The following is a 23,403-nucleotide window of genomic DNA, read 5'->3' as shown; positions in this document are numbered from 1 at the left end:
TGCAGGGTTCATAGTTAATTTTTTTGTAAGCAAAAGTGCAAGGACACACACATTTTCCCTTATTCCCATCACTGAGAAGTACTCACCATTATTATTGGTGTACATTTCCTTCCAGTCCATTTTCTTTGCTTTCTGTGTATTTTAAGCATATTTGGTGTCAAACTTTGGACTCTCCACTTTTCACCATTGTAAGCAAGCATTTTGGGAAAAATATCCCATCTTGTGGTTGTAGCATAGCTTATTTAGCTACTTCATTTGGGGTTTTTAGGAGAATAAGATTGATCATGAGTCTTATTAAGACTACATCATCCTTTGTTCTCTGCCATCTCAGAAAAAGGTCTAAAAAGACATATGTGTCTCAGGTCGGGGAGGGGAGATGGTGTCTTGGCCTGGTTAGAAACAAAAAGGAACTTTCACAGAGAGGAGGCAGTTAATTCTAGGTGATTGTTAGTGATCTTAACAGAGAAGTGAGTGGGTGAGCAGAGAGCCTTTGTTGCAGTCCGCAGTCGTCTGTCAGCCTCAGTCCTTGGACCTTCTTGGGCCACCTCGTCTTCTTCAATTCTGGACTTTCTGTCTTTCGATGCCAGGCTAGTGTGACTAGGGCAGAAGTAGCTCCTTATTGTGAGGCAGTTTCTTTAAAATACATATTTCATTTAGTACATAAAAAGCATTTGGAGGATGGAATGGCCCCAAAATGAGCTGTTCTAAGAAAAGCGGCCAACCCTATTTCTATTTCTGAGTCTTATCAATTTTTAAAAAACATTTTTAAAAGGTTAGGGAAGTAGTTTTCTTCATTTCTCTACACATTGATTAACTCTTTCACACAGTTGAGTTAGAGATTAATCTTGTTGGGCTAAAATCATATGTTACATGAAGAGGTAGAAAACTAATCAAAGTTCTTTTTCTGAAAGGAAGTTTTAACAGTTGAAAAATGACTAATCTCTGAAGAAAGTCGGTCACAATGAGGATTAGGGGGATAGAGTTATTTATAATTAATATGCCAGTAATTCTTCCTAACTTTGGGGCCAGACTCATTGCCAGTATATTTTTTTCAGCTAGAACACAAATATTAATTATTTATTCTACTGGTCTTTACTGCAATAAAATAATTAAGATTTTTTTAATGGAATTATGCTTTGGTTTAACAGTGTATTATGGACACATTACATAATCTTCCTGGGACCTCCCCTAACCACTCATTTCCTATTTCACATTTCTCAATGATTAAGTTGTTACCATGTTAATAATCTTTACTGTCTCTACTTACTTGAGAAAATGCCTTAAACTAAGTAATAATTTGCCTACTTGGATAACTGAAAGAGTTCTTTAACAGTTGCATTTCTAATTTAGGTGATTGTACATTTATTTCATTTTGGTCTTTAGTCTTTTTGTTTTTAAACATCGGCTGCCTAGTTTCTGTCAAACCTTGGGTAGGCCTTTTTTTTTTTTTTTTTTTTTGGTTCTTTCAAATACACAATGTCTCCTTGTTAAACAATGGAGCTATTTAAAAACTCAGGGAAATGTCTCCCTCCCCAGATTTCCTGATTGCAAACTTATAAGCACATCTTCTTTGGGGTCCTGGTAACTGTCTTCCCTCGGCCTGGGTCAGAGGCTCTAAAAACTCTTGGGGATTTTGGTGATGTAATCAAACTGCGTATCAGAAAAACAAGTTGAGTTAAAACAAGAAAATCAAGTGGATGGCGGTGGTGTTGGAGGAGGGGAAGGAGGTAACTTTGTCTTGTGAAACTGGTGATCACCAGGTGCTAGTCCCCAGTGTGTAGAAAGGTGATAGGACCCATTGCTTACCACTGATCTGCTGTTTAAATATTATTTTACAGTACTGATGCTTTCAGATGCAAAAGGCATAACTCAATGTGTGATTTTTTTTAAGTAAAATGAGACACAGTTTTTGTCATTTGAAGAACATCACAATTTTTATTTATTTTTTAATTGAAGGATAATTGCTTTACAGAATTGTGTTGATTTCTGCCAAACATACAGTTTTGAGGTATTGTCCTTGAGGCTGACTGGCTAATAGTGCAGCGTTTTTGCTCCTTACTCCATAATTGTGTGGGGCTTACCAAGTGGCGCTAGTGGTAAAGAACTCGCCTGCCAATGCAACGTAAGACTAGGGTTCAATCCCTGGGTCGGGAAGATCCCCTGGAGAAAGGCACGGCAACCCACTCCAGTATTCATGCCTGGAGAATCCAAAGGACCGGGGAGCCTGGTAGGTTACAGTCCATAGGATCGCAAAGAGTCAGACTCATCTGAAGTGACTTACATGCTCATATATCATTGGGTGAGTTCATAAACTTTGGGACCTGCTGTACTAAACAGTGTAGCTAATATCTGACAACGAAGCAGAAAACACTCTTTGTTATATAAGTGAACCCTACAATTTTATGATTATAATGTAAATGGAAATATGAGGTGGCCACAAAGCCAAAGGAGTGACTCACTTGGTAGCTATAGACAGTTTTTATTTTCCTGATGATTTAGCTTGTTGTTTTCATATGCATGTTGCCCTTTCAATAGGATTGAGGGTCTGTTTAGAAAAACGATAAGCACAAGTAGCCAGTGGGAGAGTTCACATTCATTTCTCTCTTAGTCTCAATGATTTGTTTTCAGTGAGTTGAAGTATCTTAATTCTACTCATGATATGTAATTTAATTTCAGGTGGGCAGGTTACACTGGTTCCTTTTCAATATGGAAATGTTACACTGTTGGGTGCCATGTCTCTACTTTGAATTTCTCCTTTGAAATGTTTTCCTGTGAAGGTCAGGGATTCCATAACTGTAATAAACTGGAGTCCAGGAACACAATGAAGAGGATGTCTCTGAGTCACTGCGTGCAGGGAATGCAGAATGAGTTGAAGTGGGACGGCTGGTGAATGTGGTGAAGAGGCGGAGTGCCTGTGTTGTTCTGGAGCTCAGGGTACTTACTAATAAGGGCCAAATTCCAGGCTGGGACGATGAGGTCACCTCTTTGAACACAAGGCTGGCCCTGTGAGAAATAGGTGGCCATGCCCATAAGAGGCAGGCTGGTGATGTGAAGGTAGGTGAAGCCAGCAGTGAACTTTTCCTTAGGAAATGACGCTTTCCTGGCACTCCGCCGTGTCTGAACTCCTGCCACAGTTTTCATGTAATTCACACAATTCAGTGAAACCTCTTTCCACAGTCACATTTGCGTACATGCTCTCGCAGAGTCTGGGAAGTCTTTGGGAAGCAAGAATGGAGGCAGATGCAATTAGGAGTTAGGGACTAACAGATACGCACTACTGTCTATAAAATGGGTAAACAGCAAGGACCTACTGTGTAGCACAGGCACTGATAGTCAATATCTTGTAATAACCTATTAGCACAAAGAATCTGAAAAAAAATATATATGTATAAAGTTGGCCAAAGAGTTCATTCGGGTTTTTCCACGAGATGTTATGGGGTTGAATCACTTTGTTGTACGCCTGAAGTTAACACACTTTAATTTAAAAAAATAAGGGAAGATGCCGGACCAAAGGAATGACATCCTGAAAGAATAAGTACAATAGAAGAATCTGAGGTTGGGGATCACAGGTTTATAGAAGTCATAAATATGTACGTTTTATAACGTTGAGTTTGTTGTATTTTGAGATACATCATTTATAAATCCTTCTTTTTTAGAAAAGCTTATCTCAATATGGTCAGTATATGTATGTTTTAGATCTTTTGCTGGCTAAATTCACTTCCTAATGTATGTTGTAATATCCTCCTTTCCTCTAAGACCAGTACCTACAAAGAGGCTTCACACCACAGCTCCTGATTTCTGTATTCTCTAATCCTTAAAGAGTCAGATATCTAGACACAGAAAAAAAGGAAAAAGCCACGCCGTGTTAACGAGGATATGATCCAGAAACTTGGATTTAATTTTAAAGTCTTAACGAAGACACAGTTTAACAAAAGAATATGAATCACACATGCTTAAACACAAGTCTTTTCCCTAGCTGTGTCTGACTAGACCAGCTGGTTTGAGAAGGGATAAGGAGGAAATGCCTGCTTGAAATGGCTAATCTACGTGCCGGTTCATTCATCTGCATTCGGATCCTCAAGAATACACTGCGGAGAAAGGAATGTCCAAATCGTGACATCTTACTTGTCTGGCTTCTGTGCGCCTGATAACTGCGTGTGCAAATATGTGTGTACGTGTGTGCTCACTCGTGTTTAGTTCCTTGTGACCCCATGGGCGGTAGGCTGCCAGGCTCCCCTGTCCATGGGATTTTCCAGGCGAGAATACTGGAGTGGGTTGCCACTTCCCTCTCTAGGGGATCTTCTCGACGCAGGAATCGAACCTGTGCCTGCTGCATTGCAGGCAGGTCCTTTACCACTGAGCCGCCTGGGAAACCCCCATGTACAGATATACCACAGGACACACTCGGGTGTCTGTCCACCTGGGTCAGGCTTTCTGCTCCTAGAAAATCTTCCCAACCTGAGTATGAAGCTTATTAACTTGATCTACCTCATCTACCTGACTGCCAGGCTACAGGCTCCAAAACCCGGGTTGTTGGTATCCCAAGAGCAGCCCCATCTCTTTGGCATGGGTCTGTGGTTAGTAAGCTCACTGATTTATGAATAGGACCAGAAATGCTGAGACATTAAATTACAGGGAGGACAGATAACTGGTACGGGGTTTAAATTTGTCAAAGTTCTTACTCTTTGCTTTATAGACCTTTTACAAAATGGCTGAAAGCACAGGCTCTGAAGGCACACTGCCTGGGTTTGGATACCTGTCCTACCACTTATTAGCTGTGTGGTCTTTGGCAAGTTTCTGAACTTCTCAGTTCTTCAGCTTTCAAGTCTGTCAGATGTGGAGAAATGTAAGTCTTCCTCAGGATTCTCAGGCAGATTAAGCGGTTGCTTGGGGTGCGTTAAAAGACATTTAGTCTAAGCTAGCAGTTGTCATTATTGTTCTTGTTATTCACTTTGGGCAGACCTCTCCCTGAAGTAGTCAGAACGTGGCTCGGGGGATATGGTAGCAGAGCAAGGCACGTTAGCTGGCTTACAAGATCCATGGCGTCGGGCAGAGGTGGATGGATGCATGTGATTTTGAGAGTTGATCTGAAATGAAATCTGTGTTGGGTTCAGTCCCTTGCGTGCCCTTCCCCTGGAGGGTGCCGATTTGAAGCCCTTGGAGGCACAGTTGACTGGTGGTTCTGCAGTTTTTGTTTTTCTATGTTTCTAAAGCTAATCAATCGCCCTTCTTATTGTTATATTCTTTCTATAACTGTGTTAATATTTACATTTATTGTCAAGTCTGCTGCCTTGGAACCAGCCTTTTTAGCTCTTGAATAATTCATTGTATTGATTTTAGAAGTTAATTCTATGGGCAATCTTGTGGATCTTGTTCCCCAATCCTTGGGGGAAAAGCCTTAGTGTAACAGTCTATATAGGAAAGCATGTATTCATGAAAGGATGTACTGAAGAAAGAAAGACCAAAACGTTTTCGTTTTTTTTCTTTTAAAACTTTGTATTTTACATTGGAGTGTAGCCGATCAACAATGTTGTGATAGATTCACGTGGGCCGCAATGGGACTCAGCCATAGCTATACTTGTAACCATTCTTTCCCAAACTCCCCTCCCACTCAGGCTGTCTCATAACGTTAAGCAGAGTTCCCTGTGTTCTACAGTAGGACCTTGTTAGTTATACATTTTAAATGTCACAAAATGTTTTCTTTTAACAGCTAATATTTATGAAGTACTCATTTTGCCAAGCGCTGTGATACTTTCTTCACATGCGTTATCTCATTTCATTTGTGCTTAACCCTCAGAGGTAGTTCAAATTTTTACCCCTAGTCTACAGATCAGTAAATGACCTCAATTTAAAACCAGCTCTACCAATCAATGGCAAGTCCTTGTATTTTATAACTGTACTCTCCTAAGAAATAGACAGTCAGTGAAATCTAAAACCGAACTACCTTTTCCTTTGTGGAATGTGTAATACATAAGACGTAGTTAATGTAGATATTTCTAACTTTGAGTGTACCTTGGTTGTGGGAGCCCACATGACCTCCTTTCCTAAGCCTTATTTGCCACAAGTTGGTGGTGCTGCCTTGGAAGTCATTACCTCATCTTCCAGAGGTAAAATTCTGTGGCTCAGCCCACAAATTGCAAGAGCAAGGAGACTTCATTCATTACCCAGACTGAGTACTGAGCAATTTAAAGACCAGCATCTTCTGGTATCGTCCCAGCCCTCCTGTCTTTAGATACAGAATTGGTTCCTTGTGGCCAATTTCATCTTTGCAAGATGAGAGACTAAGAAAACATCAGTGGATGCAAATGAGGAAAAGAAAAGGCATCTGTCAAGTTAATTAAGGGAAAACATTCCCTGACCTCTTGTTTTTTTTTCTTTTTTTTCTGTGCTTTCCATCAAGTTGGGCTATTCTTTCCTCCTTAGAGATCTGCTCTTCCTTTCACATTGGCCGTGAATAGTAGGGCACTCAACACTTAAGGATGGAAGGAACACGCGACTTATTTTAATATCCATTTGGCAGTTTTCCTGTTGTTTTTCCATTTAGGAAACATTTTCTTCCACTTGTGCCCATTATCACAGCTTTGACATTCCTGTCATTAGCAGAATGTCATTTTGCAAGATTCTGAGTTGGGCACAGCCAGCAGCAAAACATACTGAACAGAAAGAGGCTGGCTTTTTGCCACCTGACGTTTCCTCACAGAAAAGCACCAAGTGGAGCTCAGATGTGGGTTTTCCGTGTGTGTCTGTTTGTGTTCTGACTGTGGAGGCACAGGAATCAGAGACAGTTCACTTGTGAGCAAAGTATTATGCCAAATTGCTGTAAATGGAAAATGCTTTCCAGTTGGAAGGGCGTTATACAGTTACGCTGTTCATTCTGGGCTTGACATAAATTTCTGCCAAGTGTCATAAAAGGAAATCCAGTGGTTACAGAAGTCAACTCCTCCACCCTTTTTGTGGGTCAGATTAGAGTGGCCCCAGAATCCTCCGAACCAAAAAGGGGGAACTGATTGTATGGGTCATGTTTAGCTTTGTGGTTAAATTACCCTACGAGAGCGAAGCATGGGCTTCCCTGATGGCTCACACGGTAAAGAATCTGCGGGCAATGCAGGAGACCTGGGTTTGATCCCTGTCAGGAAGATCTCCTAGCGAAGGGAACAGCTACCCACTCCAGTATGCTTGCCTAGAGAATTCCATGGACAGAGAAGCCTGGCAGGCCCCAGTTTATGGGATAGGAAAGAGTTGGATGCTACTGAGTGACCAGCACTTTCGCAGTGAAACATGTCCACCAAACTCAGTGTTTCTAGATGTAGTGAGTTAAACAGATTCAATTTATATATGGAGACCCTGGAGTGGGTGAAATAATAGTGTTATCAGTTCAGCTGCTGCATATATGTTCAGATAAGATTTGAATATAAGAAACTCTTTCAATCCAGATTTATAGAACGTGTGACCATTTCTTTAAAGCCATAAAGCAGGAGGTGCTAGGTACAGAAGAAAGAAGTTAATAGTGAAATTTCATTACAGTATTTCCAGATAGGAGAACGGAACATTAGATTTAAGCTGTTGTATTTTCTCTGGTTTGGTGTTGCCACCACTTTCTTAGTGGTTTTTTTTTTTTTTTTTTTAAATATCTTTGCATAACACTGGCCAACTGAGAAAAATCCAATGCTATTAAATTCATTAAAAATAATTTTTGTACTTGGCTTTCTGCTGCTTAGTAAATAAAGTGTATCAAGTTGTGACTTTTATCCGTGCTGAATATGAACCATGGAAACTTAAAAAAAATGTGTCATGTACATCTCCCACCCCCACAACACAAGAGGTTTAAAAGAACATTAGTTTGTATTTTGTTTATTTTTCCTTAACTCTCAAACATGTCTGTAGACTTACCTTTGGTCCCGGGCCAAAGCTGTCCTGAGAACAGCCAAAGGCTTATGTGTCAGTCTTATAGCTGTTTGTTTTTATGACCCTTTACCCAGTTAGAAAATTGGGGCCACCACCTCTGTCCCTCCCCTCGCTGACTCTCATCGCCTCTTTGATGGCCCAGTCAGAGGTCAGCCCAGCCAGGTGATAGAAGCACAGATTAGACCATAATTTTGAATGACTCCAGACAATGTTTGGCCAGATCAACCTTTGGAGCAGTCTACCAAGATACAGCACATGCTCTTCAACTCTTGACCTTACCTTCGCAGCATTTTCTCCACACCTTCATCTCAAGTACAGTCTTTAGTATGTGTCTTTCATGAGGTTTAAGCTATTACACTCTATGTGACTAGTCAAAAGTATTAGTCACAGAATTCATCTCTTCATCGACTGTTCCAGCCTTTAAGTGTCTTCGTTCAAATAGATGACCTGCCCTGTTGTCTTAGGATTCCTGGGGGACACGAGTCTAGGTATGTCCTATAACACGTGCTGCAGATACATTGCACTGCAAAAATTGACAGGTATTGAGAGTCTTCTCACTTTAATTATTTTTTACTTCTAACATTTTCAGCAGTTGGATTTAATGTTGCTACCATAAATCCCGCATTATTACCAGCTCCTGCTTGACTTTGACCATTGTATTATGCCCCTCTCTGAACTCCACCGATTATCCCATTCTGCTTTATTCAGAGTGACATGTATGTAGATTTTCTTATTAAGATGTTTCACATCATATAAAGCTGTCAGTTCTTTGTGTTTTCTGTTATACGTGGCCTTGGTCAAACTAGTAGAATTAACTGTTTAATACCATCTTGGATCAGTTTAGTCTTACAGATTAGACTATGTGTGTCCTCCAAGTTAAACTAGAAACTTCTTAAAGGCAGGAACTATATGTAGTTATTCAAAAATATTTGCTGACTCTGTATTCAAATCATTTTTATTTTCGGTAGTTTTCTGAGTATCCAAAGAGATTTACTATGTATAAAATGCAATCCTTGACCTCAAGGAACTTGTCCCCCATCTCCTAGACTGTAAGCTCCAGGTGGAATCCCTGGTTATGTTTACTGAATGTATGAGTGCCGACAGAGTGAATGCTCTGCTTGCCGGGGTCACTGGTGCAACATGGTGCGTGTCAGCCCACCCATCCGTCACATGCTTACATATGACATTGGAGCTCACCATGTCAGCCACATAGAGTTAGCTGTGTTCATGTATCTTGCTTTGCAGTAGCCGCAAAATGGAATAATTAAGACGAGATAGGTTTAAAAAGTTTGTGTCAGGCAGATCACTGAGTTTAAGGGGTTGTTTAGGGAAGACTTCTGAAAATGGAGGGACAGTTTCCCCTCCTGAGTGACACTCTAAAATCCTGAGCTGATGGAGGTTTTATCTCACACTTTAGATAGCAGTATATTTTTGTTTGTACATCTCTGCCAGATTCTGCCTAAGAATACAGTTATCTGTGAATCAGTCTTAGCTCTTTTACACTTTAAACACTTTGAGAGTGTTTTCATTTTCTTATTTCCCATAGTGCTTGGTACATAGGAATAGACATTCCATAAATGTTTGTTGCATTGAATAGCATCTTGCCAATATCTATATATTCAGCCATCTCTTTTCCCCTACAAAGTTAGAAAGTTGGGCTAGATCTCACCAAGGGCTTATCTTAATGGATTAGATATATTTCTGAGAAGTACTGTATACAGTTATACACACACACACACACACACACACACACACACACTCCTCTTGATTTTCCTAAGAATTTTTGAAAGCTTCAAGACCTATACCTTCCTCTGGGTATGTTATTAGCCTAAATTTTTTGCTCCTACCTGAAAACTGTATGAGCAGTCATTCATTTCCATGATAATTAATGTCTTTAAAAAGGAGTTTTTCTACTAATGGAAAAGTTAAGTTCAAGTATCAAGCTGATAACATCAGTACTAAGTGTTCATAATAATATACCCCAGAAAATGATAAACTAGGTTATTACACGGATGCCAGTATGCAGAGGCCTGACACTATCTGCTCAGCCATCAGCACAGTGCTGGCTACCTGCTCTTTCTCCAGCATTTCGGAGGCTGTATGAAGGAGTATGGCTCAGTCTCATACGTGCATTGAATCTTGGAGGTGATTTTTGGCATGACTTTTTAAAACAAAATGCTGTATGTTAGAGTCGAGGCATGGAGATGAGAATGTACTTCTACCCCTGCCCACCTGCTTTCTCACTGGTCTCCCTCCCTCCTCCTCTGGTTGGAATGAGTCTCTGAGAACAAAGATCAACTGGTGTTCAAAACCTTCCAACAGCTTCCCTTTTCACCCAGAGTAAAACCTGTCTCAGTCCTGTGGCCTGCGAGCTGCCACAGTGGGCCCCATCCTCTGTCCATTGGCCTCTTTGCTGCTCGTCTATGAGCAGCTCCGCTCCTCCTCTCTGGCCTGCTAGCTGGTCCTGGAGCCCTGCTGCCTCGGAGCCTTTGCTCTCACTGAATGCTCACTCCCTCATCCTTCTGGTCTCGCTCGAATACCACCTTCCCAGTGCAGCTTTTCCTAACCCCCTGTTTGAAACTGTGATTCCCCACATCCACTGCCGGGTCCTACAGTCTGCATCATGCTTCTCCACCGCCATCTCTCGTACTACAAATACCATCACCGTCTCCAATCCTGTTCTGCTAATTTATTGTGTTTATTATCTTCTTCCTCCTCTAGAATGCAGGTCTCCAGAGGACAGCAGTGATATTTGTTTGCTTAGAAGAGATGTTGTTCAGTCGCTAAGTCTTGCCGACTCTTTGTGACCCCATGAACTGCAGCATGCCAGGCTTCCCTGTGCCTCACTGTCTCCCAGAGTTTGCCTAAAACTCATGTTCCTTGAGTCAGTGATGCCATCCAACCATCTCATCCTCTCGTCACCCCCTTCTTTTCCTGCCCTCAGTCTTTCTGAGCATCAGGGTCTTTTCCAGTGATTTGGCCCTTTGCATCAGGTGGCCAGAGTATTGGAGCTTCAGCTTCAGCATCAGTCCTTCCAGTGAATATTTAGGGTTGATTTCTTTTAGGATTGACTGGTTTGATTTCCTTGCTGTCCAAGAGACTCTCAAGAGTCTTCTCCAACACCATAGTTCAAAAGCATCAATTCTTCGGCACTCAGCCTTCTTTATGGTCCAACTCTCACATCCATACATGACTACTGGATAAAAACCATAAAAACCATAGACTAGATGGACCTTTTTTGGAAAACTATCTCTGCTTTTTAATATGCTGTCTAGGTTTGTCATAGCTTTTCTTCCAAGGAGGGCAAGCATCTTTTAATTTTGTGTTTGCAGTCACCATGTGCAGTGATTTTGGAGCCCAAAATAGTTTAGAATACTACCTAGCATGTATTAAGGGCTCAAAAAGTAATTTGTTGGATGAATTCATGGAAGCTTGGTTGGAGCCCTAATTTCACAGGGCATAGGGAAGATGTTAACAGTGTCTTAACTTTGCCTTGGGCTTCCTTGGTGGCTCAGATTATAAAGATTCCACCTGCAATGCAGAAAACCCAGGTTCAGTCCCTGGGTTGGGAAGATCCCCTGGAGAATGGAATGGCTACCCACTCCAGTATTCTTTCCTGGAGAATTCCATGGACAGAGGAGCCTGGCAGGCTACAGTCCATGGGGTCACAAAGAGTCAGACATGACTGAGTGACTTTCACTTCAGTTCAGTTCAGTTCAGTCGCTCAATTGGGTCTGACTCTTTGCTACCCCATGAATCACAGCATGCCAGGCCTCCCTGTCCATCACCAATTCCCAGAGTTCACTCAGACTCACATCCATCGAGTCAGTGATGCCATCCAGCCATCTCATCCTCTGTCGTCCCCTTCTTCTCCTGCCCCCAATCCCTACCAATATCAGAGTCTATTCCAGTGAGTCAACTCTTGGCATGAGGTGGCCAAAGTACTGGAGTTTCAGCTTTAGCATCATTCCTGCCAAAGAAATCCCAGGGCTGATCTCCTTCACAGTGGACTGGTTGGGTCTCCTTGCAGTCCAAGGGACTCTCAAGAGTCTTCTCCAACACCACAGTTCAAAAGCATCAGTTCTTTAGCGCTCAGCCTTCTTCACAGTCCAACTCTCACATCCATACATGACTACTGGAAAAACCATAGCCTTGACTAGCCGGACCTTAGTTGTCAGAGTAGTCTCTGCTTTTGAATATGCTATCTAGGTTGGTCATAACTTTTCTTCCAAGGAGTAAGCGTCTTTTAATGTCATGGCTGCAGTCACCATCTGCAGTCATTTTGGATCCCCCCAAAATAAAGTCTGACACTGTTTCCACTGTTTCCCCATCTATTTCCCATGAAGTGATGGGACTGGATGCCATGATCTTCGTTTTCTGAACGTTGAGCTTTAAGCCAACTTTTTCACTCTCCTCTTTCACTTTCATCAAGAGGCTTTTGAGTTACTCTTCACTTTCTGCCATAAGGGTGGTGTCATCTGCATATCTGAGGTTATTGATATTTCTCCCGGCAATCTTGATTCCAGCTTGTGTTTCTTCCAGTCCAGCATTTCTCATGATGTACTCTGCATAGAAGTTAAATAAGCAGGGTGACAATATACAGCCTTGACGTACTCCTTTTCCTATTTGGAACCAGTCTGTTGTTCCATGTCCAGTTCTAACTGTTGCTTCCTGACCTGCATACAGATTAAATAACAGAGTCTATCACAGAGTCAGGAATATTAATGCTTTGTTCCCTGTTGCCTTCTGAGGGGGACTAGAGTTTATCCAGCTGGCTGCCAGCTATGGCCTTGTTGTGCTGTCCAGGAAAAGGGGCAGAGCTGTAGACTTGAAGCAGCCCAGGGGAAGGGCAGATTGACTTACATATGAGAGACAAAAAGTCATTTCTGATGAAGATAGTATGAAGGCAGACATGGAGAGAAGGGCATGGCAGCATCTGAAGGAATTAAGGATATGAGGGAGAGGTGTCCAAGGGAAATTGTAGGAAGATTTACTTTCTGTTGTGCGTATGATTTTTCTTTCAAATTTAGTCTCAAAGATACTTTTCAAGGCTTTTTTTTTGCAATCAGATTTGCAAATACAGAGAGGCCTAGATACCTAATATTGCCCAAAGCAAAAAAGAAGTGTCCATGATATATATAATTTTAGTGCACTTAAGAATCCTAAAATCTGCTTCAAATGAGTGATCTAAAAAAAGCATGAATTAAACCCATCTTTATGTTGCCATGAGTAAATCTCAAAAATATAATGTTGAGTGAAAAAATTAAGTTATAGAATATCTATAATATATAATTTGTGCTAAAGTACAGTTTATCCAAAAAGTCAGAAACGTGATGGTCATACAAATATAAAATAAATGTGTCGAGGATTTAATTTGCTTATTAATGAGGATAACAGTAAGAGATTTTGAAAACCATATATATATGTGAATAAATATGTTAAAATATATATATGACATTATATATATAATATATATTTAATAAAAATGATGAAATAAAATTTGACAGCAAATATAAAACTAGTTAATATCTTTTAAGACAATGAAATTAAATGTTTGAAGTTACTTTTTATGAGTGGGTATTAACTGTATTTGTACTAGACAAAGTTCATTTGTGTGTTGTAAATGAATTTACTAGACACTTTATGGTCTAATAATGTGAACAAGAATCACTTGTGTTACTGCTTATTTTCTTCGACTGAACTCCAACCCCTACAGAGTTTTAAGGTAGCCTAGGGAGAAGGCGATGGCACCCCACTGCAGTACTCTTGCCTGGAAAATCCCATGGACGGAGGAGCCTGGTAGGCTGCAGTCCATGGGGTCGCTAAGAGTCGAACACTACTGAGCGACTTCACTTTCACTTTTCACTTTCATGCGTTGGAGAAGGAAATGGCAACCCACTCCAGTGTTCTTGCCTGGAGAATCCCGGGGACGGGGGAGCCTGGTGGGCTGCCGTCTCTGGGGTCGCACAGAGTTGGACACGACTGAAGCGATTTAGCAGCAGTAGAAGCAGCAGGCTCTAGAAAGACAGTGAAAGGTATACACCTGATGGAACCAGATAATCTCTTGGGGGTTCATTGCACAAAACCTTCCCAGCTACTGAAAGGAAAGCCATTCATCTCTTTTGCACAATTCCAAGTCTTTGACAGTTTTTCCTCATACATGGCACCAGTAGTGAAAATACAGATGCACACACAAATGTTGTTAGGTGTAGGTATTTGTATATGTATATGAGTGTATCAAGAATGGATGGGAAAGCTACCAGCCACAATTCTTTTAGAATTGCCTGGTTGGGGAGTGGAAAGTGTTCATTCGTTTGGATGTTTTGGATGGCAAAATGTACATTTCCTTCTGTATCTTTAGTATATATATATATGTAATATTTACTAAATCCTAGGAATAAATATCACAAAATGATAGTATTGATATTCTAGGTGGTAGGAAGTGTTTGGTTATTTTTTTGTATTTCTGCTATTTTTAAAATTTTATAAGCCAAACAAAAATAGATAATGACACCTCTGATCTGACCCAGCCCCTTCATTGTAAAGATGAGGAAACAGAAGCTTGCCTGTTTTATAACATGTTTTCAGCAATACCACATGAACAGGATAATTTCTACCCTCTGGTCACACCCAGTTTTCCTCTACTTCTGCCTTCCTCTATGTTTGAAGAGTATTCGGTGTCAGATTCTATTAAGGTATCAGAGTATAGTTAACAGATGTTCACATTCAGTACAGCTTTGGTCTATAATTGGTCTCCTGTGCAAATTTATCAAATTTTCCATCGAGATGAATTAATAAATTATAGCCTAGCTGTTCAGAATTCCTGGGGCTCTTCCTCGGCGGTCCCCTGCCCCACAGCCGCGGTCAGCTCTCTGTCTTACTGAGTGTTGACCTCTCACGTCAGCGGCGACCGTTAGAAATGACTGCCTGTTGGGGTTTCACTTTCTCAGCTTGTCTCGCCGCCATTAGACACAATCAGTATTCATGTCCCCAGATGATTGTAATTTAAAATTAAGCATCATTTCAGCCACTCAGAGCTGTTGCAGAAGGCCACAGCCTGGTGGGCCTCACAGCTTTTACAGCCCTGTCAGAGGATAATTAACTGGTTCCTCTGCCAGGAGAGATGTAGCAGATTGAGGTGCGAGACGTGTACAGGTCCCTCCAAACCCTTCATAGGGAGCTTTGAGCAGAAGGACAGTCTAGGCAGCAACAGAATATGGGTCCTCTGGACCGAAAGTCCATACAGCGCTTTCCCCTTCCCTCAGGTGGTAGCTCATGGTCCTTTGTCCCTCGCTCTGAGTTAGGCCTGACTTACACAGTAGAACGCATGGTTTGTCTCTCCATGTTCCTGACAAACGAAGGCACTGTTGGCAGGCATGGGAAGATTGAGGAGCTCCTTGTGAAACTGCCCTGGTGAGCTCAGGGAGCAGGTGGCACCCTGTGTGAGCCTCAGGTCACCTGGCTGAGCCAAAACACCATGCTGACAAAGGAAGTCCTTCCCAGTGGTGGCCTCCCGTCACGCTCAAGAGTCTCCACCTGAGTGCTCGTCCAGCTGTGACGAGCACTCTCGCAGAGGTTGTGTCCCCACCCGACTTGCCTCCCAGCCCGCAGGGGCTAGACAGTCCTACTCACTTGGAAATACTGGCATCGCCTTTGCACCTTCCATTCTTCTCAGATCCCAGGTTCATGGTCAACAGTAATTGTAGCTTGGGCGTGTGTGTGTGTGCGTGCGTGTGTGTGTTGTCTGCCAGTAGGCGGGTCTTTCCAGGGAGGAACCAGAGGAATGAGGTAATAAGGAAGGCTCGCTTGGCACCATCAGCCCCTGTTCTAGTCCACCGTTTCACCTTTGCTATTATCTCAAGTTGTACAGGGTTGTCTTCTTGGGCTGAATTCAGAGTTTGCAAGTAAAGAGTCTATGCCATTGTGTCACCTCCCCAGATGAGAGGGCAGCTGAGCATGTTGTCCATAGGCCGTGCCCCACGCCTTGTTTTCAGCTGGGTGTCCTGAGGAGAAGCAGGCACTCTGTGGGCATTGGCTGCTCCTGGGTTTGGCATTAAGAACCAAGCACTGTCAGGGTGGATGACTTCCATTTCTTCTTAAAGAATGAAATAAAGAGATTGTATTTTGGGAACGGATAGCTGGAACTTGAATTCATAATGGTTCTTTGGTTTCACCTTTGCAATCAAATACCTTTAAGATTCCTAAGGCTGAACTGGACTTTACAAGCTGAAACGCATAGAAGAAGGTAAATTTTCAGCTGAGATATTCCTGCTACAGTAGGAATGGTTTTCCTGTTGTGCCTGGTAGGATGGCACTTGTTTTTCCCCTTTGACAGGACTTGAGAAAAAGCAAGGGTGGTTCAACTTGGTTGTGCTGCTGAAAGAAAAGGGACCTTGATTTGGCTCAAGTGGTGATGCCGCCACTGCTTTCTCACTGTATGGGTTAAATGAGAATGGTGTGGTCGCCAGCTCCGGGGCAGCCTGCCTCACACTGCTAACCGCGAGCTCCTCCCTGTCATTAGGAAAAGAGTGTGCTGCCTGGATAAATGAATAATGACAGCAGAGGTCAGGTCAGCATTTTGCACCAGTGCCATTATTAACGCAGGTCGTGCCAGGTGCTGTGGCAGTCTGGGTAGTCAGTATTCAGGTCCCGTCCACCAGGAGTGCTCTTGTTTCGGGGTTAAAGGCAGATTTTAATTCATTTATTTTGAATCAAGTGCTTAGAATAATAAGTGACTCTCAGAGATACCAGAAGTAGGTGACAATGAGACTGGATGACCACCCTCCTGTCCAACTTTGAAAAGTTAGGTACAGAATATCTCAAAAGGGTCCAGTATTTTTAAAGTACACACACACACACACACACACACACACACACACACACACACACACTATCTCAATAGGGTCCAGTATTTTTAAAGTACACACACACACACACACACACACATTTAATATATGGAGAAGGAAATGGCAACCCACTCCAGTATTCTTGCCTAGAGAATCCCATGGACAGAGGAGCCTGGCAGGCTGCAGTCTGTGGGGTTGCAAGAGTCGGACATGACTAAACCACCACCACCACACACATACACTTAATATACATATATACTTGAGATATATGGGTTTCCCTAGTGGCTTAGAACGTAAATAATCTGCCTGCAGTGCAGGAGGCCTGGGTTAGATTCCTGGGTCAGGAAGATCTCCTGGAGAAGGGAATGGCAACCCATTCCAGTATCCTTGCCTGGAAAATTCCATGGGCAGAGAAACCTGGTGGGCTACAGTCCATGGGATCTCAAAGAATCAGACATGACTGAGCGACTAATACTTTCATATATATATGTGTGTGTGTGTGTGTGTGTGTGTGTGTGTATTTTATATATATATATATAAAATCTCAAGATCTAGGTGCTTTAAGGTTAAATATAATATAAAATATGCCTCTTTACCCTTAAAAATATTAGCAACAAATAAGTGCATTTGAGAGGCCAAGACCCTATTTTGTGCATGTAGAGATGTGTGTACATATCTAAATTTCTGCCTGACCTATATTTTGTAAAGTCTAGTTTTGCCACGCTGAGGAACTTTTCATGTTTAAAAGCTTCATGTTTGATTTTGAGAGATTTAAAACTTTTACTTCTCTCTCTAGCTTCATGCTAAAGATCAACATAGAGGTTAGAGAAGACAGCCTCAGTTTTGACTGCTCATCACATTTGTCAATAAGATATGCCTCAACTACTTAAGGATTTGTGTAACACAATACCAGCGTCTTAATGGTGAACTGTTCAAATTCTGAGGCAACTTGTTTTTAACTTCCTCTAACTTGCTCTTGTGTTATTAGGCAAAGAATCCTATTTTTCTTCATCCTTAATTACAATCTTCAATTTGTAAAGATTACAAATCTTTTTAGACAATGGGCAAACATGGGATGAGTGTAATATAAACTTTGTTCTTATTTTTGTATTTTATATTGTTATATTGACCACACAAGTGGATTGTTGCTATTGTTCAGTCGTTAAATTGTGTCTGACTCTTTGCAACCCCAAGGAGTGTAGCACACCAGGCTCCTCTGCCCTCCACTATCTCTGAGAGTTTGCTCAAATTCATATCCATTGAGTCAGTGACGCTATCTAACCATTTCATCCTCTGCCGCCCCCTTCTCATTTGCCTTCAATCTTTCCCAGCATCAGGGTTAGCAGTGAGTCAGCTCTTCACATCAGGTGACCAAAGCACTGGAGCTTCAGCTTTAGCATCAGTCTTTCCAATGAATATTCAGGGTTGATTTCCCTTAGTATTGACTGGTTTGAGGAGAAACAAGTAGACACCATCATTTTAGTCAGACATTTCTTTTTGAGATTTTTTTTTTTTTTAATCACATTTTTGAAATCAGTGCTTTTTCAATATCCATTTATTCTGGTAGACTTTAAATAACTGATACAATTGTGAGAATTTTTGTGTTTTTCTTTGTTTTAGATACAAATTGTTGGCTACTTTCTTGCTGTGGTACTGGACTAGTTATACTCTATATATGTCTCAGGAAGATTTAATTAAAATTTTTTTAAGAAATATCGTTTTCTAAATTTTAAGTCAGCATACTTCACTAATATCCCTATGTAAATATTCATTAGATTACTGTTTTTATTGATATATCGATATCAGTAGATATCAATTGATAGATATTTCTTATTCATTTAATTTATATGTATATAAATTAATAATTCAATGTCAATAGAAAATTTACATAAATGATTTAGATAAAATACTAAATGTAAAAAATAACACTTATTTCCATTTCTGTGTAAGTTAGCCTGTGTTTTAGCCAGTTTCCTCAAATTAGCAAATGACTTTGCTGAGAGTTCCAGGATACAGATCTGTCATTTATAATTTCTTTTATTAACATCAGCAAGTTGATATATTTAATATTTATATTAAAATGAAAGATATTAATTTGAATTAACATAAATACAGTGTATAAAATATTTCTTTTAAAAACACACACATGATCAGACTTGATTATGAATTTATTAATAGGTCAATGATTCTTGATAGATGAGTTGATAATACCACATTCTACCTTCATAATTAAGTATCAAGGGTCTATTCTTATGCAACAACTTCTTTAAGGCTGAGTAAACATGATCTTAATTAAACACATAGATAATGCTAAGGGCTGTTGATTGCTCCAGTAAGGAAAGTAAAATGATGTAGCCTGACCTTGAGTGAGTGAAGTCACTCAGTCGTGTCCGACTCTTTGCGACCCCATAGACTGTAGCCTACCAGGCTCCTCTGTCCATTGGATTTTCCAGGCAAGGATACCGGAGTGGGTGGCCATTTCCTTCTCCAGAGGATCTTCCCAACCCAGAGACAGAACCCAGGTCTCCTGCATTGTAGGCAGATGCTTTACCGACTGAGCCACAAGGGGAGCCCTTCAGCCTGCCCTTAAGAAATTATAAATATGAGAATGTTGACAAATGATAATAGGTAGCAAACATCTAAAAGAGAGGATTGGTTCCCCAAGTCGATATTGTGGAAATAAATTTGGTTTGGTTTTGAAATGTGTTATTCAAAAGTATTTAGAAATGTTCCTTTCATATATTTTGTAGAAACTCTCATATATGTCCACCACATGTTACTTAAAAGTAGGTGAAAATTCCTGTTTAAAGAGTACTGTAACAGAGATATATTCTGAATTAGGAAGCAATTACAGTAAGTCTGTAATGGTGGTTAAAGGCAGCTCTAGTGTAGGAGGATGGAATTACAGTGAACCTTATAAGTGAATTCAAGGAGGTAGCCTGCTGGTTTTTATCACCCTTTTCTAACCATGGTTATGATGTGGCAGTCTGTGCTGCAGAAAAGCAAAGGAAAGTAAGATAATATCCACTTCATCATCAACCATTGTGTTATGCTTTAAGGCTTGTCAAAGTTTGGAGTCAAATTAACCATTTTATAACTTTCTAGTAGCAGAAACAGGAAAAAAATAGTTGCCCTGTAGTTGTTGCCCTGTGCATATATATAGCAATTTATTTCTACTCTGGGTACCAGGATAAAAAATAGTAGGTAATGTGCCTATGAGAAAAGGGCTTCATTGTTATTTTAATACAAACTGGAATCTGTTTTTATGATTCCAAAAATAGGAATTTGAGTGCTGTATGAGATGAAAAATGAATGAGTAGTGAAATATTACATATGTATCTTAAGCATCAGCTGTTTTATTGACAAAAGGCACAAGTATGAAATTTGTCTAAATAATTAGATTTTTAATTAGTGCCTCATTGTAAGATTAATGTCATTGCGCTTCATTGCATGTAATTTTGTATTAGAAATTTCATGTCAACAGAGATGCTACCTGGGGTTTGCTGATTTGAATCCTTATCACTTGTGTGTATGGCATGTTACCTATTTGCAGTCAAGAGCCAAAAGAAGGCATTTGATTATAACTTCACTGGTGGTGAAGAATATTGATTGTGTTATATATGATATGAATATATTACGTTTTCTGCTATTCAGAAAACAACCACCTTTCAAATATTAGTGACTGTATATTGCAAAAATATTAGAAGTAACATGAGCAGATAGATTGTTCAATCTAAGCTATGTCTTCTTTGAACATACTTGAACATTATGGATGCTAGGTTCTTTTGTGTCTTAAACTGTTTTTCCTTTCCTTTTGACAGTTGCCGAACCAGCAACCGGAAAAGCTTGATAGGCAATGGACAGTCCTCAGCATTGCCTCGGCCCCACTCACCTCTTTCTGCTCATGCAGGTAATAAATTACTTTGAGTTCTGTTTTACTCATTCTTGTAGTTTTTTTTTTTTTTCTTGCTAGTTTTTAAAAGCTGGGCATTTTGAAATTTAGATGTGTCTCCACACCTTGTTATCTTGGTTTCTCTATTGCTTTCTCACTAAATCATTCTTTTTGAGAAGTCAGTCCATCCTCTCTTTGAGCACGTGAACTCTGAAAGCTAGAATTCCTTTTTATTCCTCATGAGGTCTTATTTCAGTTTTTTTTTTCCATGTCTAAATTTGTGGATGATGCAAGTCGTGCTTCTATATTAGGATTTCCTTTTGGACATATAGCCATGATAATTCACATGCAGTGGATTAGTGGTAAGAACTGTAGGGAAAGAAAACTATCTTTCTCTCTCCCCTCCTAACTTCTCCACTGTGAACCCTGGTAACCAGAGACAAATTACAAAAGAAAAGCACGCACAATGATTTAACGTATATTTTACGGAGCGTTCATAAGGAAATGAAAATCCAAAGAAAGAGTTAAATTAGACTGTTTTTACAGTTTTGATCAAGAATGGGGAGTCGTGCAAAGATGTATAGGACAAAGGTGGGCTAATCTTAGTAAGCTGGGGAAAACTCAGCAAGACATGTTTGTTCAGATTCTTCTTTGTCCCTTGTCTTCAGAGATAAGAAGGCTCCTTTCCTGCAGGTGTAGAGAGTGTGCCTCTCACATGAGCGTTTTATGACCTGTGTATGAGGCAAGACAGAAAGCCCTTCCTCCATACGTTGTTCCTCATATCCCTTCACCTTAAAATATTCAATGTGCCAGTGTTCCGTATTTTGGGGTCTCGAGTCCTAAAGTGTGTCAGAACTATTCAGCATTTTTCTCCCTCCATTAATTATCACAAACGATGATGCTCTGAGCAGTCTAGAACATGTCTATTATATGTGGGCAAGAGTTTAAAGTCTTACCTTCCAGTGGTTTATAAAACTTAGCTTTACATCTAGACCCATTGCAGGCACAAAGAAGATTCAAAAGATGAGACATTTAGCCTCAAGAGCTAATTAGAAGGACGGTAGAGCCACATTACAAAAACTATACAATGAAGACTGCTTTTTATTTTTTTGAAATTCTGTCCAAGGTGGTACAAAAGGGTTAATTCCAAGCAGGAGAGTTTGGGAGCTATTGAAAGAGCCACTTGCACATGGTGTTGAAAGGTGAGCAAGACTTGGAGAATTCCTAGTGTGTGGCTAGAGCGTGGGATGTGTGTGCTTGACTGTATGGGAATGTAAAGGTGAAAAGAGATGAGAATCAAAAAGGAGAATGAATTTTGAATTTTGAGTACCTTTCAGAGATTTTGTGGAGGATCTGTAGGAAGATGTACTTGAGATTATGCAGGATGTTGGGTTAAAAGGATAAGTGATTAAGCCCTACCTCTGATAACTCTTATGGAAATTCTCACATACAGGTTTTCAGATTTTATATTTAAACTAGGGTATGACTGTCCCCTAGAAAGCAGTCCTTTTGCTCAGTGGGGATCTCCATTTGAGAGTGGAAGTTATCTAAACATGTTTGGGGATGAAACAGGAGAGAGAAACAGGCAGGTAGATAGTCCTTTGGAATTAAGTTTTATTTTCCTCATAAATAAAAGATGGTAAAGTTTAAAAAGCAAAAGATACGTTCATAAAATTATGATACTGTATGTAGTAAAATTACTCAAGTCCAGAAATACTACTCCTAGACAAAACTTTATAGAAATTCCTTCATATATATGCAAGAAGACATGTTCTAGACTACTAATAAAAATGTTACTTGTCATAGCTAAACATTTAAAGGAATGCAACCCAAATGTCTGTCAGTTAGAAAATGGGTAAATGAACTGGGGCATAGTTTATCCACAAAGCATTGGGTCCATAGTAAACAAATGAACTAACACTCAAAGATGGTGTTGGGCATAAAAGCTAGTTGCAAAAGAATCATATTTAAACCATACCTGTAAGGTTACCATGATGCTACCTGCAATGTTTTCTTTAGGGATACACGCACACACGCACGCACGCGCGCATAAATACGTATCTGTATATATACATTTGTGGGCTTCCCAGCTGGCTCAGTGGTAAAGAGTCTGACTACCAGTGTAGGAGACCTGGGTTCAATCCCTGGGTCGGAAAGATCCCCTGAAGAAGGAAATGGCAACCTACTCCAGTATTCTTAACTCGGAAATCCCATGGACAGAGGGGCCTGTCGGGCTACAGTCCATGGGGTCACGAAGAGTTTTTCATGACTTAGCGGCTAAACAACGACAGCAACAAATACACATTTGTAGTAAGAGTCTAAAGGAAAAAACAGGCATCTGAAAGCCCCATTTGGTGGTAGCAGTTACATCTGAGAAGGTGTGAGGAGGTATAATTGTGGAGAGGAGTAAGCAGTTGCTAATATGTTTCCAAAGCTGAATGGTGGGTATACAGCTATTTATATTGTTACTTTTATACTTTGGAGATTTATTGTCATTTTAGTGAAAGCTGACTGGAGGGTCAGGCAAGATCAAATACTTCACTTAGGGGCTGGAAGTATCCCTTCGTTGCATCTTTTTTATTCCTCTGTCAGAGTGCCACAGTATATACTAGGTTCTAAGTCTTTGATACATTTTCTTTCTTTTATATAGTTCCTGCCCCTCTGTATAGTGTTCTGTACTGAGTGCATGACGTTGCTGTGCCCATTGATCAGGCTTTTATTGCCATGATTCTCTTCCGTTCTGATATTGAGATTAAAGAA

General features: G+C 40.5%; 1 protein-coding gene across 3 annotated transcripts in view; it reads left to right on the top strand.

The window, feature by feature from the left end:
- MAST4 (microtubule associated serine/threonine kinase family member 4) overlaps positions 1-23,403 on the top strand; it is a 611,596-nt gene that overhangs the window by 471,520 nt on the left and 116,673 nt on the right. For all 3 annotated transcript variants that reach the window (XM_068990601.1, XM_068990599.1, XM_068990600.1), the window contains exon 5: positions 20,573-20,661. In XM_068990601.1, the coding sequence (XP_068846702.1) occupies positions 20,573-20,661 (89 nt within the window). The remainder of the gene's footprint in view (positions 1-20,572; positions 20,662-23,403) is intronic.

Source organism: Capricornis sumatraensis, chromosome 18, assembly GCF_032405125.1.
Source record: "Capricornis sumatraensis isolate serow.1 chromosome 18, serow.2, whole genome shotgun sequence".
In the NCBI taxonomy this organism is placed as follows: Eukaryota; Metazoa; Chordata; class Mammalia; order Artiodactyla; family Bovidae; genus Capricornis; species Capricornis sumatraensis.
This window is presented reverse-complemented; position numbering and strand designations above follow the sequence as displayed.